Source organism: Canis lupus, chromosome 3 (assembly GCF_011100685.1).
Source record: "Canis lupus familiaris isolate Mischka breed German Shepherd chromosome 3, alternate assembly UU_Cfam_GSD_1.0, whole genome shotgun sequence".
In the NCBI taxonomy this organism is placed as follows: Eukaryota; Metazoa; Chordata; class Mammalia; order Carnivora; family Canidae; genus Canis; species Canis lupus.
This window is the reverse complement of record NC_049224.1, coordinates 73467755-73489148: the sequence shown is the minus strand read 5'-3', so window position 1 is coordinate 73489148 and position 21394 is coordinate 73467755. Positions and strand designations below refer to the sequence as shown.

The window sequence follows — 21394 nt, the reverse complement described above, 5'->3', positions numbered from 1 at the left end:
GAGTTTAGAAAAATTAAGAACTCTTTCTACTCTAAGAATCCAAGTACACTCTTAATTTTGCATATAATTTGGGAAGGTTCACAAACCCACAAAACCACCAATTCCTAGATATACTACAAAACCCAGGCTAAAACCACTTGATATACAATAAAAACACTCTACCTTCAGGAGAGGAAAATTCTGCATTTTAATTATAGAAGCAACATGAAAAAATAATAGAGCTTAAGGAAAAGGGACCATTTGGGCTGTATAATATATAAAGATCCCTTTCCTGATATTCTCAAACAGAGATAGTAATTTGGCTGCCTTTTTTTGTAAAAAGAAGTTGGATTCAGATATAGATATTCTAAAGTCTATGCATTTATCAAGAGAAAAAAAGTCAGGGCTATGTGTATTGATAGTAGTCTCTCCCAGCTCCTTAAGGCCATATCTTATTTAATCCATTGTAACAAGTACCTAGAACGATGCCTGGCCCACAATATGAGCTTAACAAATTTCTGATAAAACAGACTTATAATTGATGTACATTAAAGAACTCAGTTGTCAAAAATGAAAATTATAGATTAGATTTCTTTTTTAAATTTTTATTTATTTATGATAGTCACACAGAGAGAAAGAGAGAGAGAGAGGCAGAGACATAGGCAGAGGGAGAAGCAGGCTCCATGCACCGGGAGCCCGATGTGGGATTCCATCTCGGGTCTCCAGGATCGTGCCCTGGGCCAAAGGCAGGCGCTAAACCGCTGCGCCACCCAGGGTTCCCTATAGATTAGATTTCTAAAGTAAAACATAGTATATCTACGTGGTTACTAAAGTTCAGGACTATAACTGTTTTGGTTTCCTTGCCTGGAGAAAAAGTAAAAGAAATCCAGGCAAGATATTCAAATGAAGCTGATGTACTGCACTGGGGTATTTGGACCCAGATCTCACTCCCAAGAAGGGAAGGGATGGATAGCATTACTGAGGCCAAAGGGTTAGTGACCAAAGGGAACAGCAGTCAAGCAAATTGCTGGGTTGGCCCAATAGCAGGCTGGATAGGAATGGGGCCTCTTGCCCAAACCTCCATCACTTCCCCAGAAGCAGCTAACAAAGGACTCCAGGTAATCGAAACTGCCCTATCACACAATGGGTTATCACACAATGCAATAGTACTTTTTCCCCTCTATATCCACATCCATTCCCTTCTTTGTTCTCTCCCATTATACTAAATTATAGTGCTCATTTTCCAAGACCATTCTCTCCTTTGTTTTCTATACCTTACCACTGCCTCATTTTTTTTCTTACACTTACCACTCCATACATGCTCGTTTTCCTCTTCCTGGCTTTTAAATCTTGGAGTTTTCTTGGTCAATTTTAGGTTTCCTTCTCTTCTGGCTCTACACATGGTCATCCTCACCTGTGGTTTCATTTACCTTCTGTATGCAGACCACCTCTAAATTTATATATACTCAATCCCAACTCTTCCGAACTTCAGATCAAATACTCAACTGAATGTTTACATCAACAGTTGCCTATTTTTTTAATCTTCATACCAATAGTCTTAAACTGTAGTATACATTCCAGACATTCAGCAGCTTCTTAAAAATGCAGAGGACTAAGTTTACCTTGCAATTAAAATACTCAATATCCCAAACTAAAATCATGAAAATCTCTCCCAACCCCATCCTCTATGCCCCACCCAAATTGGGTCTCCATTCATCCAGCTGCCTAGGCCAGAAACTTAAGAAAACATCTATTGTTCTCTCTCAATGACCTTTTATTCACTCCATTATGAAGTTTTCTGTCAATTTTACTTTCTAAATATCACTCAAATCTATCTACTTTATTTTTATTTTTATTTTTTTTTGAGAGAGAGAGAGAAAGCACATGTGAATGGGGTGGAGGGAGGGGCAGAGGGAAGAGGAGAGAGAAGAACCTTAAGCAGGCTCCATTCTCAGGACAGATCTAATGTAGGACTTGATCTCATAATCCTGAGATCACAACCTGAGCTAAAATCAAGAGTCAGATGCTTAACTGACTGAGCCATCCAGAGGCCCCATCAAATTTATTTATACTGGCATTCCATACCTGCTCAAGCTAGCATCACTTCTTGTCTGATTTATTGTGATGGCCTCTTAACTCATCTCCCTATACCTATTCTTGCCGTCCCTAATTCTATCCTCTATGCTGCTCCAAGAATGATGTTTTTTTAAAAAAGCAAATACTATTTTTATTAGTAATACCTAAAATTTGAGTGGTTACTTTGAACCAGGCATAAGCTCTGTTAATCCTTTTCTTTTCTTTTCTTTTCTTTTCTTTTTTTTTAAGTAGGCTACATGGGGCTTGAACTCACAACCCTGAGATCAGGACGTGAGCTGAGATCAACAGTTGGACTCTTAACCAACTAAGCCACCCAGGCACCCCAACTCTTAATCCTAGCAATCTTATTTTATGGTAAGTACTATCATATTTTCATTTTATAGATGAGGAAACTAGGGAAAAGGGGGTTTAAATCCCAATGTCATACAGTTAGTATGTGGCCAAGCTGGGATTTTAATACAGCTGGTCTCATTCCAGAGCCTGTATTTTTAATCTTTAAACTTTGCCATGTCAGAATCTCTGACAATACCACAGAGTGAGATAGAACCCTGAAAGGTATTAGTCCTGTGAGTAGTACAATTGGAAAATACAGATTTAAAAGAGATATTTTTCCTTTTTAAAAAATATTTTATTTAAATTCAATTTGCCAACATATAACACTCGGTGCTCATCACATCAAGTCAAGTGTCCTTCTTAATGCCCATCACCCAGTAATCCCATCCCCCACCCACCACTCCTGCAACTCTGTTTGCTTCTCGGAGTTAAGAGTCTCTCATGGTTTAAAAGGGATTTTTGACGCATAAATTTATAACTAGGTAAAATCAGGTTATTTAAAGCAAGTCAAAGAAAGATAACTATGACTTCTATACATTATCATTTCTTTCTTTTTTTTTTTTTTTTAAGATTTTTTATTTGTTCATGAGAAACACAGAGAGAGAGAGGCAGAGACAGAGGCAGAGGGAGAAGCAGGCTCCATGCAGGGAGCCCGATGTGGGACTCGATCCCAGGTCTCCAGGATCATGCCCCGGGCTGAAGGCAGGCGCTCAACCGCTGAGCCACCCAGGGATTCCCTACATTATCATTTCTTATAGTACCCCTCTCTTTCAGAAATAAAATGCTAGATTAATTGCATAGGCCAGAAGTACAACCCCAAATTATACAATTTGGAAAGTAGGTCTCTCTCCCTCTTTTTTAAGACTTTATTTTTTTAAGTAAACTCTACATCCAACACGGGACACAAACTCAAAACCCTGAGGATCAAGTGTCATATGCTCTACTGACTGAGAGAGCCAGGTGCCCCAGGTCTCTTATTTTTTGATACTCTTTGCACATAAAGTATTCTTTAGTTGAACCTCAGATCATCAGTTTACTAATTCACATCTTAGACAAAGCACCCCTAACAAAATGCCTACTCCCTTGTAAGACTCTCATATTGATGTTATGGTTTCTCAGTTCTCTTTAACTGTCTCCTAGCTTGGTTCTTATTGCTGCCTTTCCTTCCTGCATACCCTGCTTAGAATCCTGCTTGTAACACATCTGTTGACTAATCCAGTGACACAATCGCTACTGCCTACTGCTTCAACTTTGAACTCTTCAGCCTGGTCTTACCTCATATGATTTGGCCCTACTCATCATATTAACTCTTAATATTTCTCAGAAAAAGCATCCTCCTGCTCTAGTCAACCCCATTATCACCTTCTTTAGCCAGTGGTTCCCTGGCCTGACTATGCATCAGAATGGCATACGATGACATCAGTACCACAAATTGTATGGACCTTCACACCATCTAAATTCTGGAGCAGCTCAGGGATGCCATCAGCTAATATTTGTAAAGCTTACAAATATTAATGGGCACAATCACATGGGAGATATAAATCTGTTCTCTCATTGCCTGGAAATTATCTGCCTTCAGAGAGTAAACACTTTTTATTCTATGGTCTCGTAAGATGTCAAATCAGAAAAACATAAAAGGGCTCTATATATCCAAGTACAGCATTCTGTTTGCTTTAGGTTTAACTGTTTAGTTACAAGCAAATGTATTACAAATAGCTTGCCAAATGGAATATTCACAATGACGTTCTTAACTTAGCTGGATACCAGGAAGACGGAAGAGTAGACAGGGATGCTCCCAAAAGATTATTTCTATAAACTGATACAGGTTTCCAGGGGAAAAGTAGAAATAGAACAACAGTGAAAGTGGTGTATTAGCACCAGGAGGCTTTAACTCCACAATTTTGGGGTTGTAGAGAATAATTACATTATCCTCAGCTTGGCTACCTGTTTTCAAGTTGATGTACTCCAGAAGTAAGCTAGTGATAGAGCTGGTTTCCATACAACACTTTACCTGAAAGGCAATCTTTCAGAAGATTAAGCAGACTGGTGTCCTGCTCTAGAGAAGAAAACTGTGAGTGAACACCACAGTGAAGTAGAGGTTAGTTCAATATAAAGAATCATGCAGGGGATCCCTGGGTGGCGCAGCAGTTTAGCGCCTGCCTTTGGCCCAGGGCGCAATCCTGGAGACCCAGGATCGAATCCCACGTCGGGCTCCCGGTGCATGGAGCCTGCTTCTCCCTCTGCCTATGTCTCTGCCTCTCTCTCTCTCTCTCTCACTGTGTTGCCTATCATAAATAAAATTAAAAAAAAAAAAAAAGAATCATGCAGCAACTGAATCTGCTAATACATGGCAGCTAAATTCTGCTACCATACAAAGTAATGAGCTCCATATTCAATTAAATCATCTCAAATACATGTAACACACCATGGCAGGCACAATGGGTACTGTGACATAATAAGAAATATGTAATTGTTCTTCATTCCAGGTCCTGGCACAGAAATTCTAAAACCCTTGGAATTTCCTGAGAGATAGGAGAGAAATGTCATTTATTATTAATAATAAACCTGAGTTTATGCTAATGAGGTGACTTTGGTGGGCCCCTACAGAGCTTCAGGATAGGGCCTGGTTGCCAGAATTTGACCATATAATTAGAGAGCTAGAACTTTCAGCTCCACTCCCTAACCTCCAACCAGGAGAGGGGCTGGAGATAAAGTTAATCACCAATGGCCAATGATTTATTCATTCACGTCTACAGAATGGAACCTCCATAAAAACTAAACAATGGGGTTGAGTGAGCTTCCTAATTGGTGAATCCCTCAAGGTGCTGGGAAAGTGGCACACCCAGAGAAAAAGGGAAACTCTGCACCCCTCCACTACATACCATGCCCTGTGTAACCCTTCTATCTGATCATTCTTGTGTTGTAACCTTTATGATACACTGGTAAGGTAAGTAAACTGGTTTCCTGAGTTCTGTGAGCCATTCTAGCAAATTATTTAACCTGAGAAGGTAATTGTGGGAACTCCAGATTAATATATATTTTATGAAAACAGTATAAACTCACCAGAGAAAATTTAGAATACAAAGAAAAGTAATTCTATCACCCACAGGAAACAACTGTATAAACCATTTAAAAACATGGCTTTCAGAAAGGATTTCCATCAAATGCTAAAAGAAGCAGGGGAGAAAAGCTGGCCAATATAAGTAAATATTTAAGCTCTAGAATTTTGTCTTTATAAAATTTAGATTAAAGAAATGAAATTTCACTCAAAGAAATGAGGTTTAAGGTGGGGCTGGCTCAAGCATCACAAATACCACAAATGTAATAAATACTTGTTTTTCCATAAGGAGTTCAATAAGATTATTTTCAACTAGAAAAACAAGTTTTAGCTTTACCGGCTAGGACAAAATTTTGAGCTGCTTATTAGAGGGCACATTGTAGATTAATGAATGCTACTGAAAAAGCAACTTAAAGAAATCTGGAGTGGAGGAACCACCACCACCACCCATCATCCTAACAATCTAACACAACATCTGCACATTACCATTACCTTCCTATCCAGAGCATATAATCATCACCACCCTGCTGCACCAATGGACAATATTCTGGTAAAATTTCTACTTTGGGCTAAAAACACACTGTACTAGCTCCTATTCCTCTAAGCTGTTATATTTACAGAGTTTAATGGGACACTCAGTTCACACAGTGGTAATAATAATTAATAATGTAATAACAAGTATACTTTTTATACATTTTAATAATAGTACCTTACTGTGTTATATATAACACTTTATAATAGTACCTTACTGTGTTTTAGCTTCATATACAAAATAAAGTGGAGCTCAGCTTCAGGAATGCTAAGTATAAAATTAATAAATGAAATCTGGTAATATGACAAAGCCTTAAAATTTACATAAAATGTAAGAGGGGCAGTTAAAATGTTGGGATTCAGAATGGGATCAAACTTAAGCTATTATTAACTTAAAATAGACTCTTAAAGGTGTTATATGTAAACATCAGGGCAACCACACACAAAGAAATCTATGGTAAATACACAAAAGATAAAGTGAAAGAAATATAAGCATAACACTAAAGAAAGTCATCAAACCACAAATGAAGAGGGCAAGAGAAGAAAGGAACTATAAAAATGGCCAGAAAACAATGAACACAATGGCAACAAGTATATACCTATCACTAATTAACTGTAAAACAAACTAAATTCTCCAATCAAAAGATACAGAGTGGTGGGGCACCTGGCTGGCTGAGTCAGTAGAGTATGTGACTTTTGATCTCAGGGTCATGAATTCAGTGGAGGCCTACATTGAGTGCAGAGCTTATTTAAAAAAAAAAAAAAAAAAAAGGCATAATAGAGTGGCTCGATGGGTAAAACAACAAGATTCATCTATATGCTGCCTATAAGAGACTCACTTCAAATGTAATGACATACATAAGCTGAAAGTGAAGGCACAGAAAAATACATTCCATGCAAATAGAAACCAAAAGAAAGCTGGGGTAGCTACACTTGTATCAGACAAAATCAATTTTAATACAAAGACTATAATAAGAAACAAATTAGGGCATTATATAATGTTGAAGGGATAAATCTAGTAGGAGGATATAACATTTATAATATTTATAGGAGCACCTAATATATAAAGCAAATATTAACAGACTTAAATGGAGAAACAGACAGCAATACAGTAATTGTAGGGGACTTTAATACCTCACTTACACCAATGGATAGATCACCCAGACAGAAAATCAATATGGAAACATCAGCCTTAAATGAAGCACCAGACTAGATGGACTTAACTGTATATACAGAACATTCCATCCAAAATAAAGAGAATACACTTTCTTCTCAAGTGCACATAGAACATTTTCTAGAATAGATCAGATATTGACTACAAAACAAGTCATAATCAACTTAAGAGGACTGAAATCATTTTTTCCAACCACAGCAATATAGAACTAAAAGTTAATTTCACAAAAAAGCTGGAAAACTGACAATATGTAGAGATTAAACCTGCTACTGAACAACCAGTAGATTAAAGAAAAAAATATTTAAAGACAGTATTCATCCATTTTAATTTTATTTATTTATTTATTTAAAAATAGGCTCCATACCTAACATAGGGCTTGAACTCTGGACTAAGGGATAAAAGTTGCATGCTCTACCAACTGAACCACCTAGGCACCCCAGAAAAATTTTTTATAAAATAAAAAATATCCCGAAGCAAACAAAAATGGAAATAGAACACGCAAATTTATGTGATGCAGCAAAAACAGTTCTACAGGGACTTTCACAAAGATAAATGTCTTCCTCAAGAAATAAAAAAAGTCTCAAACAATCTAACTTTATGTATCTCAAAAACTAGTGAAAAAGAACAAATGAAGTCCAAAGTCAGTAGATAGAAGGAAATAACAAAGATTAGAGTAGAAGTAAATGATATAGAAATTAAAAACAGAAAAAAATAAAATAAAATAAATTAATTAATTAATTAATTAATTAAAAAAAAACAGGAAAGACTGGTAAAACTTAGAGCTGATTCTCTGAAAAGATAAGCAAAATGGACAAACCTTTAGTCAGACTAACCAAAACAAGAGACAGGACTCAACTAAAATCAGAAATTAATGAGGAGATGTAACAACTGATACTACAGAAATACAAAGGATTATAATAGACTAGTATGAATAATCATATACCAACAAATTGGACAACCTAGAAGAAATGAATAAATTCCTAGAAACAGAGCCTACTAAGACTGTATCATAAAACGAAAAAATCTTAACAGACTGATAACTCGTAAGGAGACTAAATCAGTAATCAAAAACAAAAACCTTCACTGGTGAGTTCTACCAAACATTTAACATTGTCTCTCATGAATAAATAAATAAAATCTTTTAAAAAAATTAAAAAGAATACCAACACTTTTCAAATTCATCCAAAGATAGGAGTTAACCTACTAAATTCATTTTATGAAGTGAGCATTACCCTGATACCATACCAAAACCAACAAGGATGCCACAAGAAAAAAAGTTACAGGCTAAAGTCTTTTATGAACACAGATGCAAAAATTCTCAACAAAATATTGGCAAATGGAGTTCTTTTTATTTTATTTTATTTTATTTTATTTTATTTTATTTTATTTTATTTTATTTTATTTTATTTTATTTTATTTTTTATGACTGTGAGAGTCACACAGAGAGACAGAGATGTAGGCAGAGGAAGAAGCAGGCTCCCTGTGGAACTCGATGCCAGGACCCCGGGATCACGACCTGAGCCAAAGGCAGATGCTCAACCACTGAGCAACCCAGGTGCCCCAGCAAACAGAATTCAACAATATATTAACTGTGTAAGTATGTAAGACATACTTAACTGTGAAACCTGAACTTTTTTCCTCTAAAATCAGGAACACAACAAGAATGGGTCACTGTGGCCACTTTTATTCAACATGATATTGGATATCCTAGCTAGAGCAATTAGGAAAGAAAAAGAAATAAAATGCAACCAAATTTCAAAGGAAGAAGTAAAAGTGTCACTATTTGCAGATGACATTACATATAGAAGACCCTGAAGAAGTCACTGAAAAGAGGTTAGAATAAACAAATTCAGTAATATTGCAAGATACAAAATCAATACGCAAATCTGTTGTGTTTCAATATACTAAATATAACTAGCAAAAAGAGAAATTAAGAAAACAATACCATTTATAATTACATCAAAAAGAATAAAATACCTAGGAATAAATTTAAGCAAGGAAGTTAGAGACTTTTATGTTGAATCAGTAAGATACTAATGAAATAAATTAAAGATGACACAAATAAAAAGACATTCTATGCTCATGGACAGGAACAATTAATATTGTTAAAATGTTCATATTAGGGATGCTTGGGTGGCTCAGCGATTGAGCATCTGCCTTTGGCTCAGGGCGTGATCCTGGAGTTCCAGGATCGAGTCCCACATCAGGCTCCATGCAGGGAGCCTGCTTCTCCCTCTATGTCTCTGCCGCCCCCCCTCTCTCTCATGAATAAATAAGTAAAAAATCTAAGAAAAAAAAAAAGTCCATATTACTCAAAGCAATATACAGATTCAATGCCATCTCTACCAAAAAGTCCAATGGCATTTTTCATAGAAATCTAACAATCCTAAAATCTGTATATAACCACAAAAGACCCCAAAGAGCCAAAACAATCTTGAGAAAGGAAAAAAAAAGGCTGAAGGCATCACACTCTATTACAAAGCTATGGTAATTAAAACAGTATGTTACTGGCTTAAAAACAGATACATAGTTGGGGTGCCTGGTGGCTCAGTTAGTTAAGCATCTGCCTTTGTGGTTCAGGTCATGATCCCAGAGTCCTGGGATAGAGCCCCACATCAGGATCCCTGTTCATCGGGGAGCCTCCTTCTCCCTCTCCCCGCTGGCTTATGATCTCTCCCTTTCAAAAAAAAAAAAAATTACCTCAATGGAACAGAATAGAGCCCAGAAATGAATTTATGCATTTATGCTCTATTAATTTATGACCAAGGAGCCAAAAATATACAATGGGGAAAGGACAATCTCTTTACTAAATGGTAGTAGAAAACTGGACCACTATCTTATATAATACGCAAAAATGATCTCTTAATGAATAAAAGATCTGAATGTAAGACCTGAAACCACAAAACTCCTAGAAGAAAATACAGGCAAGTTATCTCCTTGACAAAGGTCTTGTCAATGACCTGAATGTCACACCAAAAGTGAAACCTACAGAAGCAAAAATAAATAAGTGGGACTGCATCAAACAAAAAAACTTCTCAGCAAAGAAAACAACAAAATAAAAAGGCAACCTACTGAATACAAGAAAATACTTGCTCTTTAAAAAAGGGGTGTGTGTGTGCTTGGATGGCACAGTGAGTTAAGCATGCAATTCTTGGTTTCAGCTCAGATCATAATCTCAGTGTCATGAGATCAAGTCCTGCATCAGGCTCTCTCTTCAGTACAGAGTGCTTAAGACACCCTCCCCTTTTCCCTCTGTCCCTTCCCACCATGCATGTGGCCTCTAAAATAAATAAATAAGACAAACCATGAGAGACTCCTAACTCTGGGAAAGAAACAAAAGGTTACAGAAGGGGAGGTGGATGGAGGGATAGGGTAACTGGGTGACAGGCATTAAGATGGGCATGTGATGAGATGAGCACGTTATACTATATATTGGCAAATTGAATTTAAATAAAATTTAAAAATTTAATGAAAAATTTAAAAAATCTTAAAAAAAAAAAAAAAGAAAGAAAAGAAAAGAGGTGTGCGGGTGGCTCAGTCAGTTAAGCATCTGCCTTTGGTTCAGGTCATGATCCCAGAGTCCTGGGATCAAGCCTCGCATCGGGCTCCCTGTTCAGCAGGGAGCCTGCTTCTCCCTCTCTTCCTCTGCTCCACCTACTTGTGTGTTTTATCAAATAAATATATAAAATCTTTTTAAAAAACTGCAAATCATATATCTGACAAGGTGTTAGTATCCAAAACATATAAAGAACCCATACAACTCAACAGCAAAAAACAATCTGATTAAAAAATTGTCAGATGGGGCAGCCCGGGTGGCTCAGCAGTTTAGCGCCGCCTTCAGCCCAGGGCATGATCCTGGAGTCCCGGGATCGAGTCCCGTGTCGTGCTCCCTGCATGGAGCCTGCTTCTCCATCTGCCTGTGTCTCTGCCTCTCTCTCTCTCTCTCTCATGAATAAATAAATAAAACCTTTAAAAAAATAAAAAAATAAAAAATTGTCAGATGATTTAAATAGGCATGTTCCCAAAGAAGACACAGATAGCCAATAGGTTAAAATCAATAATCATCATGAAATGCAAACAAAATCATAATGAGATACCATCTCATACCTGTAAGAAAGTCTATTATCCAAAAGACAAAAAATAACAAGTGTTGGTGAAGATGTAGAGAAAAAGAACCCTCGTGCACTGCTGGTAGGAACAGAAATTGGTGCAGCCACTATGGAAGACAGTATGTAGGTTCTTCAAAAAATTTAAACAAGGGATCCCTGGGTGGCGCAGCGGTTTAGCGCCTGCCTTTGGCCCGGGGCGTGATCCTGGAGACCCGGGATCGAATCCCACATCGGGCTCCCGGTGCATGGAGCCTGCTTCTCCCTCTGCCTGTGTCTCTGCCTCTCTCTCTCTCTCTCTTTCTCTCTGTGTGACTATCATAAATAAATAAAAATTAAAAAAAAATTTAAAGAACTACCATTATATGATCCAGCAATTCACTTCTGTTTTTTTTTCCAAAGAAAATGAAAACATTAACTCAAAAAGATATACGAACCCATGTTCAATGCAGCACTATTTACAACAGCTAAGATATGGAAACAATCTATCTCACTTATGTGTGGAATCTAACAAAACAAAACAAGCTCCTAAACACAAAGAACCTACTGGTGGTTGCCAGAGGTGGGAGGTGTGGGGTGGGAGAAATGGGTAAAATGGAATGAAAAGGTAAAAAACAATTTAATTAATTTAAAAATGCATACAAAGGATGTGTGTTCAACTATTATTTATAATAGCAAAAAAATGTATCGGCAGCCTAAGATTCCAACAAAAGCAAATACTTTAAACTCTGTGTCTGGATGGCTCAGTCAGATAAGTGTCTAACTAGATTTCGGCTCAGATCATGATCTAAGGTTTTTTTTTTTTTAATTTTTATTTATTTATGATAGTCACACAGAGAGAGAGAGAGAGAGAGAGAGAGAGAGGCAGAGACATAGGCAGAGGGAGAAGCAGGCTCCATGCACCGGGAGCCCGACGTGGGACTCGATCCCGGGTCTACAGGATCGCGACCTGGGCCAAAGGCAGGCACTAAACCGCTGCGCCACCCAGGGATCCTGATCTAAGGGTTTTAAGACTGAGCCCTGTATTGGGCTCCACACGCAGCATGGAGTCTACTTGAGATTCTCTTTCCCTCTCCCTTTGCTCCTTTCCCACTTGTATGCAAGCACTCATGCACTCTCTCTAAAATAAATAAATGAAATCTTTAAAAAAAATAAACACTGGTATATCCCCCTAATGCTTTATTAGTAACTATTTTTAAGACAAATATATACTGGTATGTTTATAATACAGTAATGAAAAACAACACATACAAAGTGATCCCATTTCATTAGTGTATTTGAAATTAATTGTGTCAGATTTCACCCTCCTGTTTTTTTTTTTTGTTTTTTTTTTTAAGATTTTATTTATTTATTCATGATAGTCACACAGAGAGAGAGAGAGAGGCAGAGACACAGGCAGAGGAGAAGCAGGCTCCATGCACCGGGAGCCCGATGTGGGATTCGATCCCGGGTCTCCAGGATCGCGCCCTGGGCCAAAGGCAGGCGCCAAACCGCTGCGCCACCCAGGGATCCCGCCTCCTGTTAATGTCATACTTCCATTCTTATAAATTATTATGGCATAAGACAGAATTGGCTTAAATGTTATTATTAGTTCCCCTAAAGTCATTTGTGTCCTGAAAAAAAAGGTGCCTCACCTAATAGCGACCAAGTCTAGAGGTACCTGGGTGGCTTAGTTGGTTGAATGTCCAACTCTTGGTTTCGGCTCAGGTGTGATCCCATGGGTCATGAAATCAAGCCCCAAGTTGGCTCTGCACTCAGTGGGGAGTCTGCTTGAGATTCTCTCCCCTTTCCCTCTCCCTCTGCCCCTACCCTATTCATGCATGGACACACACCTGTACATTCCCTCTCTCTCTCAAATAAATAAATAAATCTTAAAAAAAAAAAAAGCCACCAAGTCTATCAGCTGTATTAACAATGCAGGGTCCATCTTCCTGCTTGGATTCTCACTTTAGCATCACTACTGCTCATAAAGCCACACTGAGAAACCTCCCAACTGTCTATGCTCTCTTGAGAATGCCAATGTCAGAGCCAAAAGGCCCAAAGCTTCCAAACCATAGGAAAGAAGGCCTCCTTCCTTCATTCGAAAGTTCCCAAAGCTGCTATAGATGCAACGAGATGTTAGAGAAAAGGGTGAGGGGTTTGTGCCTAGCAGCCTTGATTATTTTCCAGTGTGACTAGCCAAAACTGCACTGTTACACATACATTTGCCAAGAAAAAGGTCTGAAACATTTTGCACCAAGTTGTCAATAATGGTTATCTTTTAGTATTCTGGAAGTTTTTTCTTATCTATGACTTTAAAATTTTCTTCAAAAAAAATAAATAAATAGGGATCCCTGGGTGGCGCAGTGGTTTAGCGCCTGCCTTTGGCCCAGGGCGCGATCCTGGGGACCCGGGATCGAATCCCACGTCGGGCTCCCGGTGCATGGAGCCTGCTTCTCCCTCTGCCTGTGTCTCTGCCTCTCTCTCTCTCTCTCTCTGTGACTATCATAAATAAATAAAAATTAAAAAATAAATAAATAAATAAATAAATAAATAAAATTTTCTTCAATGACCAGTTTGTTTCTGAGGCAAAAAAGGTTAAGTTAAAAAGTGAAATATTTAATGAGGAAACACATTACTGAAAACCACTTCTTTAAGCATCAAAGTGTAAGAAAAATTTCCAACAAATATTCATAGTCATCTGTCCTCTATTTCTGTCCACAGTGCCAAGGTTCCTCCTGTCCCATCATTACTTACATTCCTGAAGACATTCTGTGTCTGTGCAGTAGGACTGGGACTGCCTCAACTACAAAGAAAAAGAAGAAAGGAAAGTTAGCCATTGGACTTAACCGAAAATGGATAATCTATATTAGAAATATGTTTTGTGGGCAGCCTAGGTGGCTCAGCGGTTTAGTGTCATCTTCAGCCCAGGGCGTGATCTTGGGGACCCGGGATCAAGTCCCATATTGGGCTCCTTGCATGGACAGGCAGAGGGAGAAGCAGGCTCCATGCAGGGAGCCCGATGTGGGACTTGATCCCCGGACTCCAGGATCACACACTGAGCTGAAGGGAGATGCTCAACTGCTGAGCCACCCAGGCATTCCAGGAAAACAGATCTTAATGTAAAAATATGGCATATATCCTAACTCTAAATATGAAGGGAATTAATCAAAATATTCTTTAAAAATTATACATTCTATGGCCATAGACATATGGCCAAAACAACAAATGCTGGTGAGAAAGTAGAGAAAAGGTAACCCTTGTGCACTGTTGGTGGAAATGTAAATTGGTGCAGCCACTATAGAAAACAGTATGGAAGTTCCTCAAAAAATTAAAAAAAGAAAGAATCACCATATAATTCAGCAATTCCACTTCTGGGTATTTATCCAAAAGGAAAATAGTAATTTGAAAATATACACCCCCCCCACTTCATCGCAGCATTATTTATAACAGCCAAGACATGGAAGCAATCTAAATGTCCACTGATGTATGAACGGATAAGGAAAATGTGGCAAATATATATACAATGGAATATTATTCAGCCATTAAAAAAATGAAATCTTGCTATATGCAACAACATAGCTGGACCATGAGGACATTAGGCTAAGTGAAGAAAGTCACACACACACACACACACACACACACAAAAGATAAATACTGTATGATCTCACTTATGTGTGGAATCTAAAAACAAAAAACAAACAGAGCTTAAGGATAGAGAACAGACTCAATTTACCTTGCCCGAATCCAGCACAGGAATCACTATCTGTGATTTATTAGGCTCTAGCCTGATGAAATGTATTTCTTAAGTACTAAGACATGAATGTTAAAATGATTTCTTAATTCATGAGCTGCAGAATGGATGCTGTGTTAGCAGGCATGAAAACAACACTCATCTTATACATCACCATCACAGCTCTTGTGTGACCAGGTGCACTGTCCATGAGCAGTAATATTTTGAAAGGAATCTTTTTTTTTTTTCTGAGAAATAGGTCTCAGCCATGGATTTGAAATATTCGGTAAACTATTTTGTAAACAGATGTGCTGTCATGCAGGGCTTGTTTTTCCATTTAGGTAGAGTAGATTTAGCATACTTCTTAAGAACCCTAGAATCTGAGGAATAGTAAATGAGCATTGGCTTCAACTTAAAATCACCACTCGCATTAGCCTCTAATAAGACAGCTTGTCCTTTGAAGCGAGGCATTGACTTCTCCTTTGGCTAAGAGAGACCTAAATAGCATCCTCTCCCAATAGAAGCTGTTTCACCTACACTGAAAATCTATCATTTAGTAGCAGTTACCTTCATTAACTACCTTAGCTAGATCTTTTGGGTAACCTGCTGCAGTTTCCACGTCAGCACTAGCGGCTCTACCTTGTGGGTTTTTTGTTTTTTTTTTTTAAATAGAGATGATCTCTTTCCTTAAAACTCATGAACCAGGGGGATCCCTGGGTGGCGCAGCGGTTTAGTGCCTGCCTTTGGCCCAGGGCGCGATCCTGGAGACCCGGGATCGAATCCCACGTCGGGCTCCCGGTGCATGGAGCCTGCTTCTCCCTCTGCCTATGTCTCTTCCTCTCTCTCTCTCTCTCTCTCTCTCTGTGTGACTATCATAAATAAATAAAAATTAAAAAAAAAAAAAAACTCATGAACCAGGGAAGCCTGGGTGGCTCAGTGGTTGAGCTTCTGCCTTCAGCTCAGATCGTGATCCCTGGGTCCTGTGATCAAGCCCCTCCAACAGGCTCCCCACAGGGAGCCTGCTTCTCCCTCTACCTATGTCTCTGCCTCTGTCTCTCATGAATAAATAAAATCTTAAAAAAAAAAAAAAAAAGACAAAACTCCAGAACCATCCTCTGCTAGCTTCAGCTTCTCTTCTGTAGCTTCCTCACCTATCTTAGCCTTCATGGAATTAAAGAGTTAGGATTTTGCTCTGGATTAGGCTTTGGCTTAAGGGAAGGTGGTGACTTTGGTCTTCTATCCAGAGCATTCAAACTTTCTCCATTATTAGCAATAAGGCTGTTTTGCTTTCTTATCATTCATGTTTTCACTGGAGTAGAAACTTTAATTTTCTTTCAAGAATTTTTCTTTCACATTCACAGCTTGGTTGACTGGAGCAAGACACCCAGCTTTCAGTCTCAGTTTCTGACCTGCCTTTCTCACTAAACTTCATCATTTCTAGTTTTTGAATCAAAGTGTGAGACATGGGACTCTTCCTTTCACTTGAACACTCTGAGGTCATCGTAGGGTTATTCACTGATAGTTTTTATTGTAATATGTAATATAAATTATACATTTAAATTATAATTCACTTTAAAAGTAATTGTAAATTTTAACATATTATTAAAATATATTTTATTTAAATATATCTTAAATATTACATAATGAGAAAGTACTTCAATTATGAATATTTAAAAAAATTTTTTTAAAGATTTTATTTATTTATTCATGAGAGACACAGAGAGAGAGAGAGGCAGAGATACAGGCAGAGGGAGAAGCAGGCTCCATGCAGGGAGCCTGATATGGGACTCGATCCCGGGTCTGCAGGATCATGCCCTGGGCTGAAGGCAGGCGCTAAACCACTGAGCCACCCGGGCTGCCCGAATATTTAAAAATTAATGTAGATTAACTCACTGCCCCATGTATTCTTTTCTAGTCTTAAAATATGCACACTTTCACATAATTACAATTATAATAACACATATTGGAAAACTGTATGTGGTAGGTACTGTACTAAGGACTTTAACTTGTTATCTTCTTTAACCTTCAACCAAGGGCTGGAGGCAGATTCTATTATTGCTATTTTCCCAATGGATGAAACTTGCGTTTTGGAGAAGGTTAGATACCCAATATAAACTTCAAATTCTCAATTTTTTTTCCAGAGTCTAATTTTTAAAAAGATTTTACCTATTTTATTTATTTATTTATTTATTTATTTATTTATTTATTTATTTATAGATTTTACCTATTTATTCATGAGAGACACAGAGACAGACACAGGCAGAGGGAGAAGTAGGCTCCATGCAGGGAGCTCAATGCGGAACTTGATCCCAGGACTCCAGGACCATGCCCTGGGCCTAAGGGAGGCGCTCAACCACTGAGCCACCCAGGTGTCCCAAGAGTCTAAATTCTTAACACAATTCCATTCTACTTCATAATGTACAAAATTCTGTTTCATAATCTGTTCATATATCATTACATCCTCTCAAGCATAATTCTATGGTTACAAAATACTTCTATGAAGTGACCAAATGTATAACTGAACTGAAGCAAATTCAGATTGAGGTGAAAATAACCATAGGTATAGTTATTAAATAGACTCTAAGACCAACATAACCAATGTTTTCCTTCTGCACTAAAAGAAATCTCTCTTGGGGTACCTGGCTGGCTCAGTTCATAGAACAAGTGACTCTTGATCATGGGGTGGAGAGTTGGAGTCCCATACTGAGTATAAAGATTGCTAAAAAAAAAAAAAAAAAAAAAAAAGAGAGAGAGAGTACCATGGGAACAAAGTGCCATGAGAAGAAAGAGCAGGTTTCCCTTTGGGATTATGATAAAAATTTTTTTTTTAAAGGGTAATGTACAATTTGTCCTGTTATAGGAGTTTCTAAAAAATTAATTCATTCACATATAAGGTAAAACGAGAAATTAAATCAATTTAATGTGGAAGCTGTACTGGCTCATAGTAATTTTTCCTAGGTAAAGACAGCCAGAAGACTGGGAGTCCAATGATTTTCAGCAGGCAAGGATAAACCCTTTGGTTCATGGTGTACAAGCAGGAGTTCCTTCAGCTCTAAGAAAATTAAATTAAAAATGAGTGCCTGCAAGCATGTGCACAAACACACACACGCAACCAAGAATGAGAAGAATTTATCCATTGGGAGCCTAGCTGAAGGTAGCACTTTATCCCTAGTTCAAGCTGCATCGAATCTTTGGGACATTCCACCAATTGGATCCTGCTCTTCTGGCTGGTTTTCTATGAGTTCCTGGTGACATTCTTCATGTTCACCAGCAAGCAATGCTGCTAACTTTGAATAATGAGGCGCCAAAGTAGCATGATCACATTCCTAGCCCAGCACTTAAGTATTTTTTCCAAACCAGTGTTTTGGAATATATATTCAGTGTTCAGATTCAAACACCTATGATGAGTAAAAAAGTAATTTCTTTAAATAATTTTCTTTTAAAAATTTAAAAACCATGTATTTTCAGTACAAGAAAATTTTACTGTTTTGATGGAACTCTTTAAACAAAGGCCTAATTTACAATACATCTCAGTTTTCTCTGGACTTATTTGGAGAATACATATTGATGCTAATTTTGGCTTACTCCAAAAGGAAACTATTTGTGAAAACAAAAGAAAAAAAAAACAAACAAGGATAATATGTGAAGGAAACAGAAATACCAGTATCTACAGGATGGTCACAGGCTTCAAATATTTTTCGTATTATGATGGAGGGGAAGGGAGGAATCATATGTGAACTATCTAGAGCCTACTGTTGCTGTCCAGATAAACTTTCATGCCAACACTGATCCTAGGATACTAGAAAAGAAATAAAAGTAGATTTAGATCTCTCTACCTAACTAGGATGGTCAAGGAAAGTTTTTGAAGTGAGTTAGTTTCAAAATCACAGAGAAAGCACAGTATGAATAAATGTATTTCTAAATTAGGGAAATAGGCAGATATTAAAAGAAACTGAAAGAATAAAAAAGATCTGGCGCAAAGATTTCACGTTAGGGAATACTGAAGAATCCAAACAGTCTCGTTAGGATATCTCAGGAGCCTGATACAAAACCTTGGCTGTCAGAGGTGGCCTATGGGAAAAATGTAGACCAAAGAGATTTTAATAACAAAAAGGAGATAAATGGATCTTCTATGAGGAATCTTACTTTGGAAAAATTTACTGACAAGAATTACAAAGAACAGAATGTTTCTCTTTGGAGTTATCAAAATGTACCTGTTAGGGAGACTGAATGTCTGTGCCCCAACTTCATATGCTGAAGTCCTAAATCCCCAATGTGATGGTATTTGGAAGTGGGGCCTTTGGGAGGTCTTTAGGTTAAATGAGGTCCTAAGAGTGAAGTATCCATGATGGGATTAGTGCCCTTGAAGAAGAGACTAGAGCCCTCATTCTCTCCGTGCCATGTGAGTATACAGCAAGAAGGCAACTATCTGGTCAACCAAGTAGAGAGTTATCATGAGACACCAAATCTGCCTGCACTTGTTCTTAAACTTTCCAGACTCCAGAACTGTGAGAAATAAATGTTTGCTGTTTAAGCCAGCTGTCTATGGTATTTTGCTATAGCAGCCTGAGCTAAGACACTACCTAAACAAGAACTTATTTGCTATTTTTTAAATTTTATTTATTTATTCATGAGAAACACATAGAGAGGGATCCCTGGGTGGCACAGCGGTTTGGCGCCTGCCTTTGGCCCAGGGCGCGATCCTGGAGACCCGGGATCGAATCCCACATCGGGCTCCTGGTGCATGGAGCCTGCTTCTCCCTCTGCCTGTGTCTCTGCCTCTCTCTCTCTCTGTAACTATCATAAATAAATAAAAATTAAAAAAAAAAAAGAAACACATAGAGAGAGGCAGAGATATGGGCAGAGGGAGAAGCAGACTCCCTGTGGGGAGCCTGATGTGGGACTTGATCCCAGGGCCCCAGGATAAATAAATATACAGTAATATGTATATGTATATACATAAGCATATATGTAAAAGGCAGATGCTCAACCTGAGCCACCCAGGTGCCCCTTATTTGCTATTTTTCTATGTCTGCCCAAGAACTTCACATATATGGGAAGTCCCCTCCTTTCCCACGGAGCTATCTATGCACTGGTAAACAGAACAGTTATTAAAAGTAAATCTTTAAAGTCAGAGGTATTTGGGTTCAAATTCTGTGTCTGTCACTTTCTATAAAGCTTCTTCAAAATATAAGAGACATAAATATGACCTATTGATGTCATTGATGTTATGGGTTGTTTGGTTCCTGTCCCAGATGCACCAATGAATTAGAGACCCGCGACCAGAATGGGGACAGTTTATTGAGTAGATACCGAGTACATTTTCAAGTGAGAAAGCGGGGCCTGGCCAGAGTAAGAGTGGCTCTAGCTGCATTCTTTTAAGCCTGTTTTTGTATATGTAAATTTGGCTTTAATTGACATTTTTGATTGACAGTTGGTGGTCAGATATCATTTTGGCTTCTGCACATCTGCCCATTCATGATGCGTCGTTATAATTGTATTTATGTACTGTATATTTATGAGATCTTACGAGCCTCTATTGTGACCCTAAAGCAAGCTGTACCTTTTGTGTGCCTGTTCAGCTCTTCAAAGTCTCCTATGGCTTCTGAGCCAGCTTTGTGGGTAGGCTTTTCTTGTTCTGTTAGCCCGTGGAGGTAGCTCTTTCAAAGGTGTGGCTGTTAACCCTCAGAAGTGGCTGCAAGAGCATGGCAGCATCTGCTTTATCCCTCATCCCATCACTACCTACCTAACATTATGAACCTTAAAGTATTCTAAGAATTAAATGATATAATTAAACATATATAAAATTAAACATGTGTATAAAAAACCCAGTTCGTGGCCCACGGGATAATGTTTTTAGATTATAGCATCACAGCAATATTCAGGAAAGGGGGAGAAAGTCCTTTTAAAATTAAACAGAGGGAATCCCTGGGTGGCTCAGTGGTTTGGCGCCTGCCTTCGGCCCAGGGCATGATCCTGGAATCCCAGGATCAAGTCCTGCATGGGGCTCCCTGCATGGAGCCTGCTTCTTCCTCTCTGCCTGTATCTCTGCCTTTCTCTCTGTGTGTCTCTCATGAATAAATAAATAAAATCTTTTTTTAAAAAAATAATAAAATAAAATTAAACAGAGCTGCCTGTTTGTGAAATAAGCATGCTCAACTTTATCACTACAATTTTTAAAGAAATGAAATTCTAAAACCAACAACAAAAAAATACTTTCAAAGCAGTAACTAAATAGTTCAGTCAATGTCCTCTCTAACCAGACCTCACACAGCTCAGAGTGTAAGGCTGGCTTGAAAATCTCTGAGCAGGAGATTCCTGTGGCTCTCCTCAAAACATAAATACAGCAAAGTATTCATTTCTTTGAGAAATATTAAGGAATGATTTTTATGTGCATTTTGCCA

The 21394-nt window shown here is 38.0% G+C and overlaps 1 protein-coding gene across 7 annotated transcripts in view; it reads right to left on the bottom strand.

The window, feature by feature from the left end:
* Positions 1–21394, bottom strand: part of SMIM14 (small integral membrane protein 14) — a 94711-nt gene that overhangs the window by 17417 nt on the left and 55900 nt on the right. For all 7 annotated transcript variants that reach the window (XM_038533457.1, XM_038533452.1, XM_038533453.1 and 4 more), the window contains one exon: positions 14015–14063. In XM_038533457.1, coding sequence (XP_038389385.1) covers positions 14015–14063 — 49 coding nt within the window. The remainder of the gene's footprint in view (positions 1–14014; positions 14064–21394) is intronic.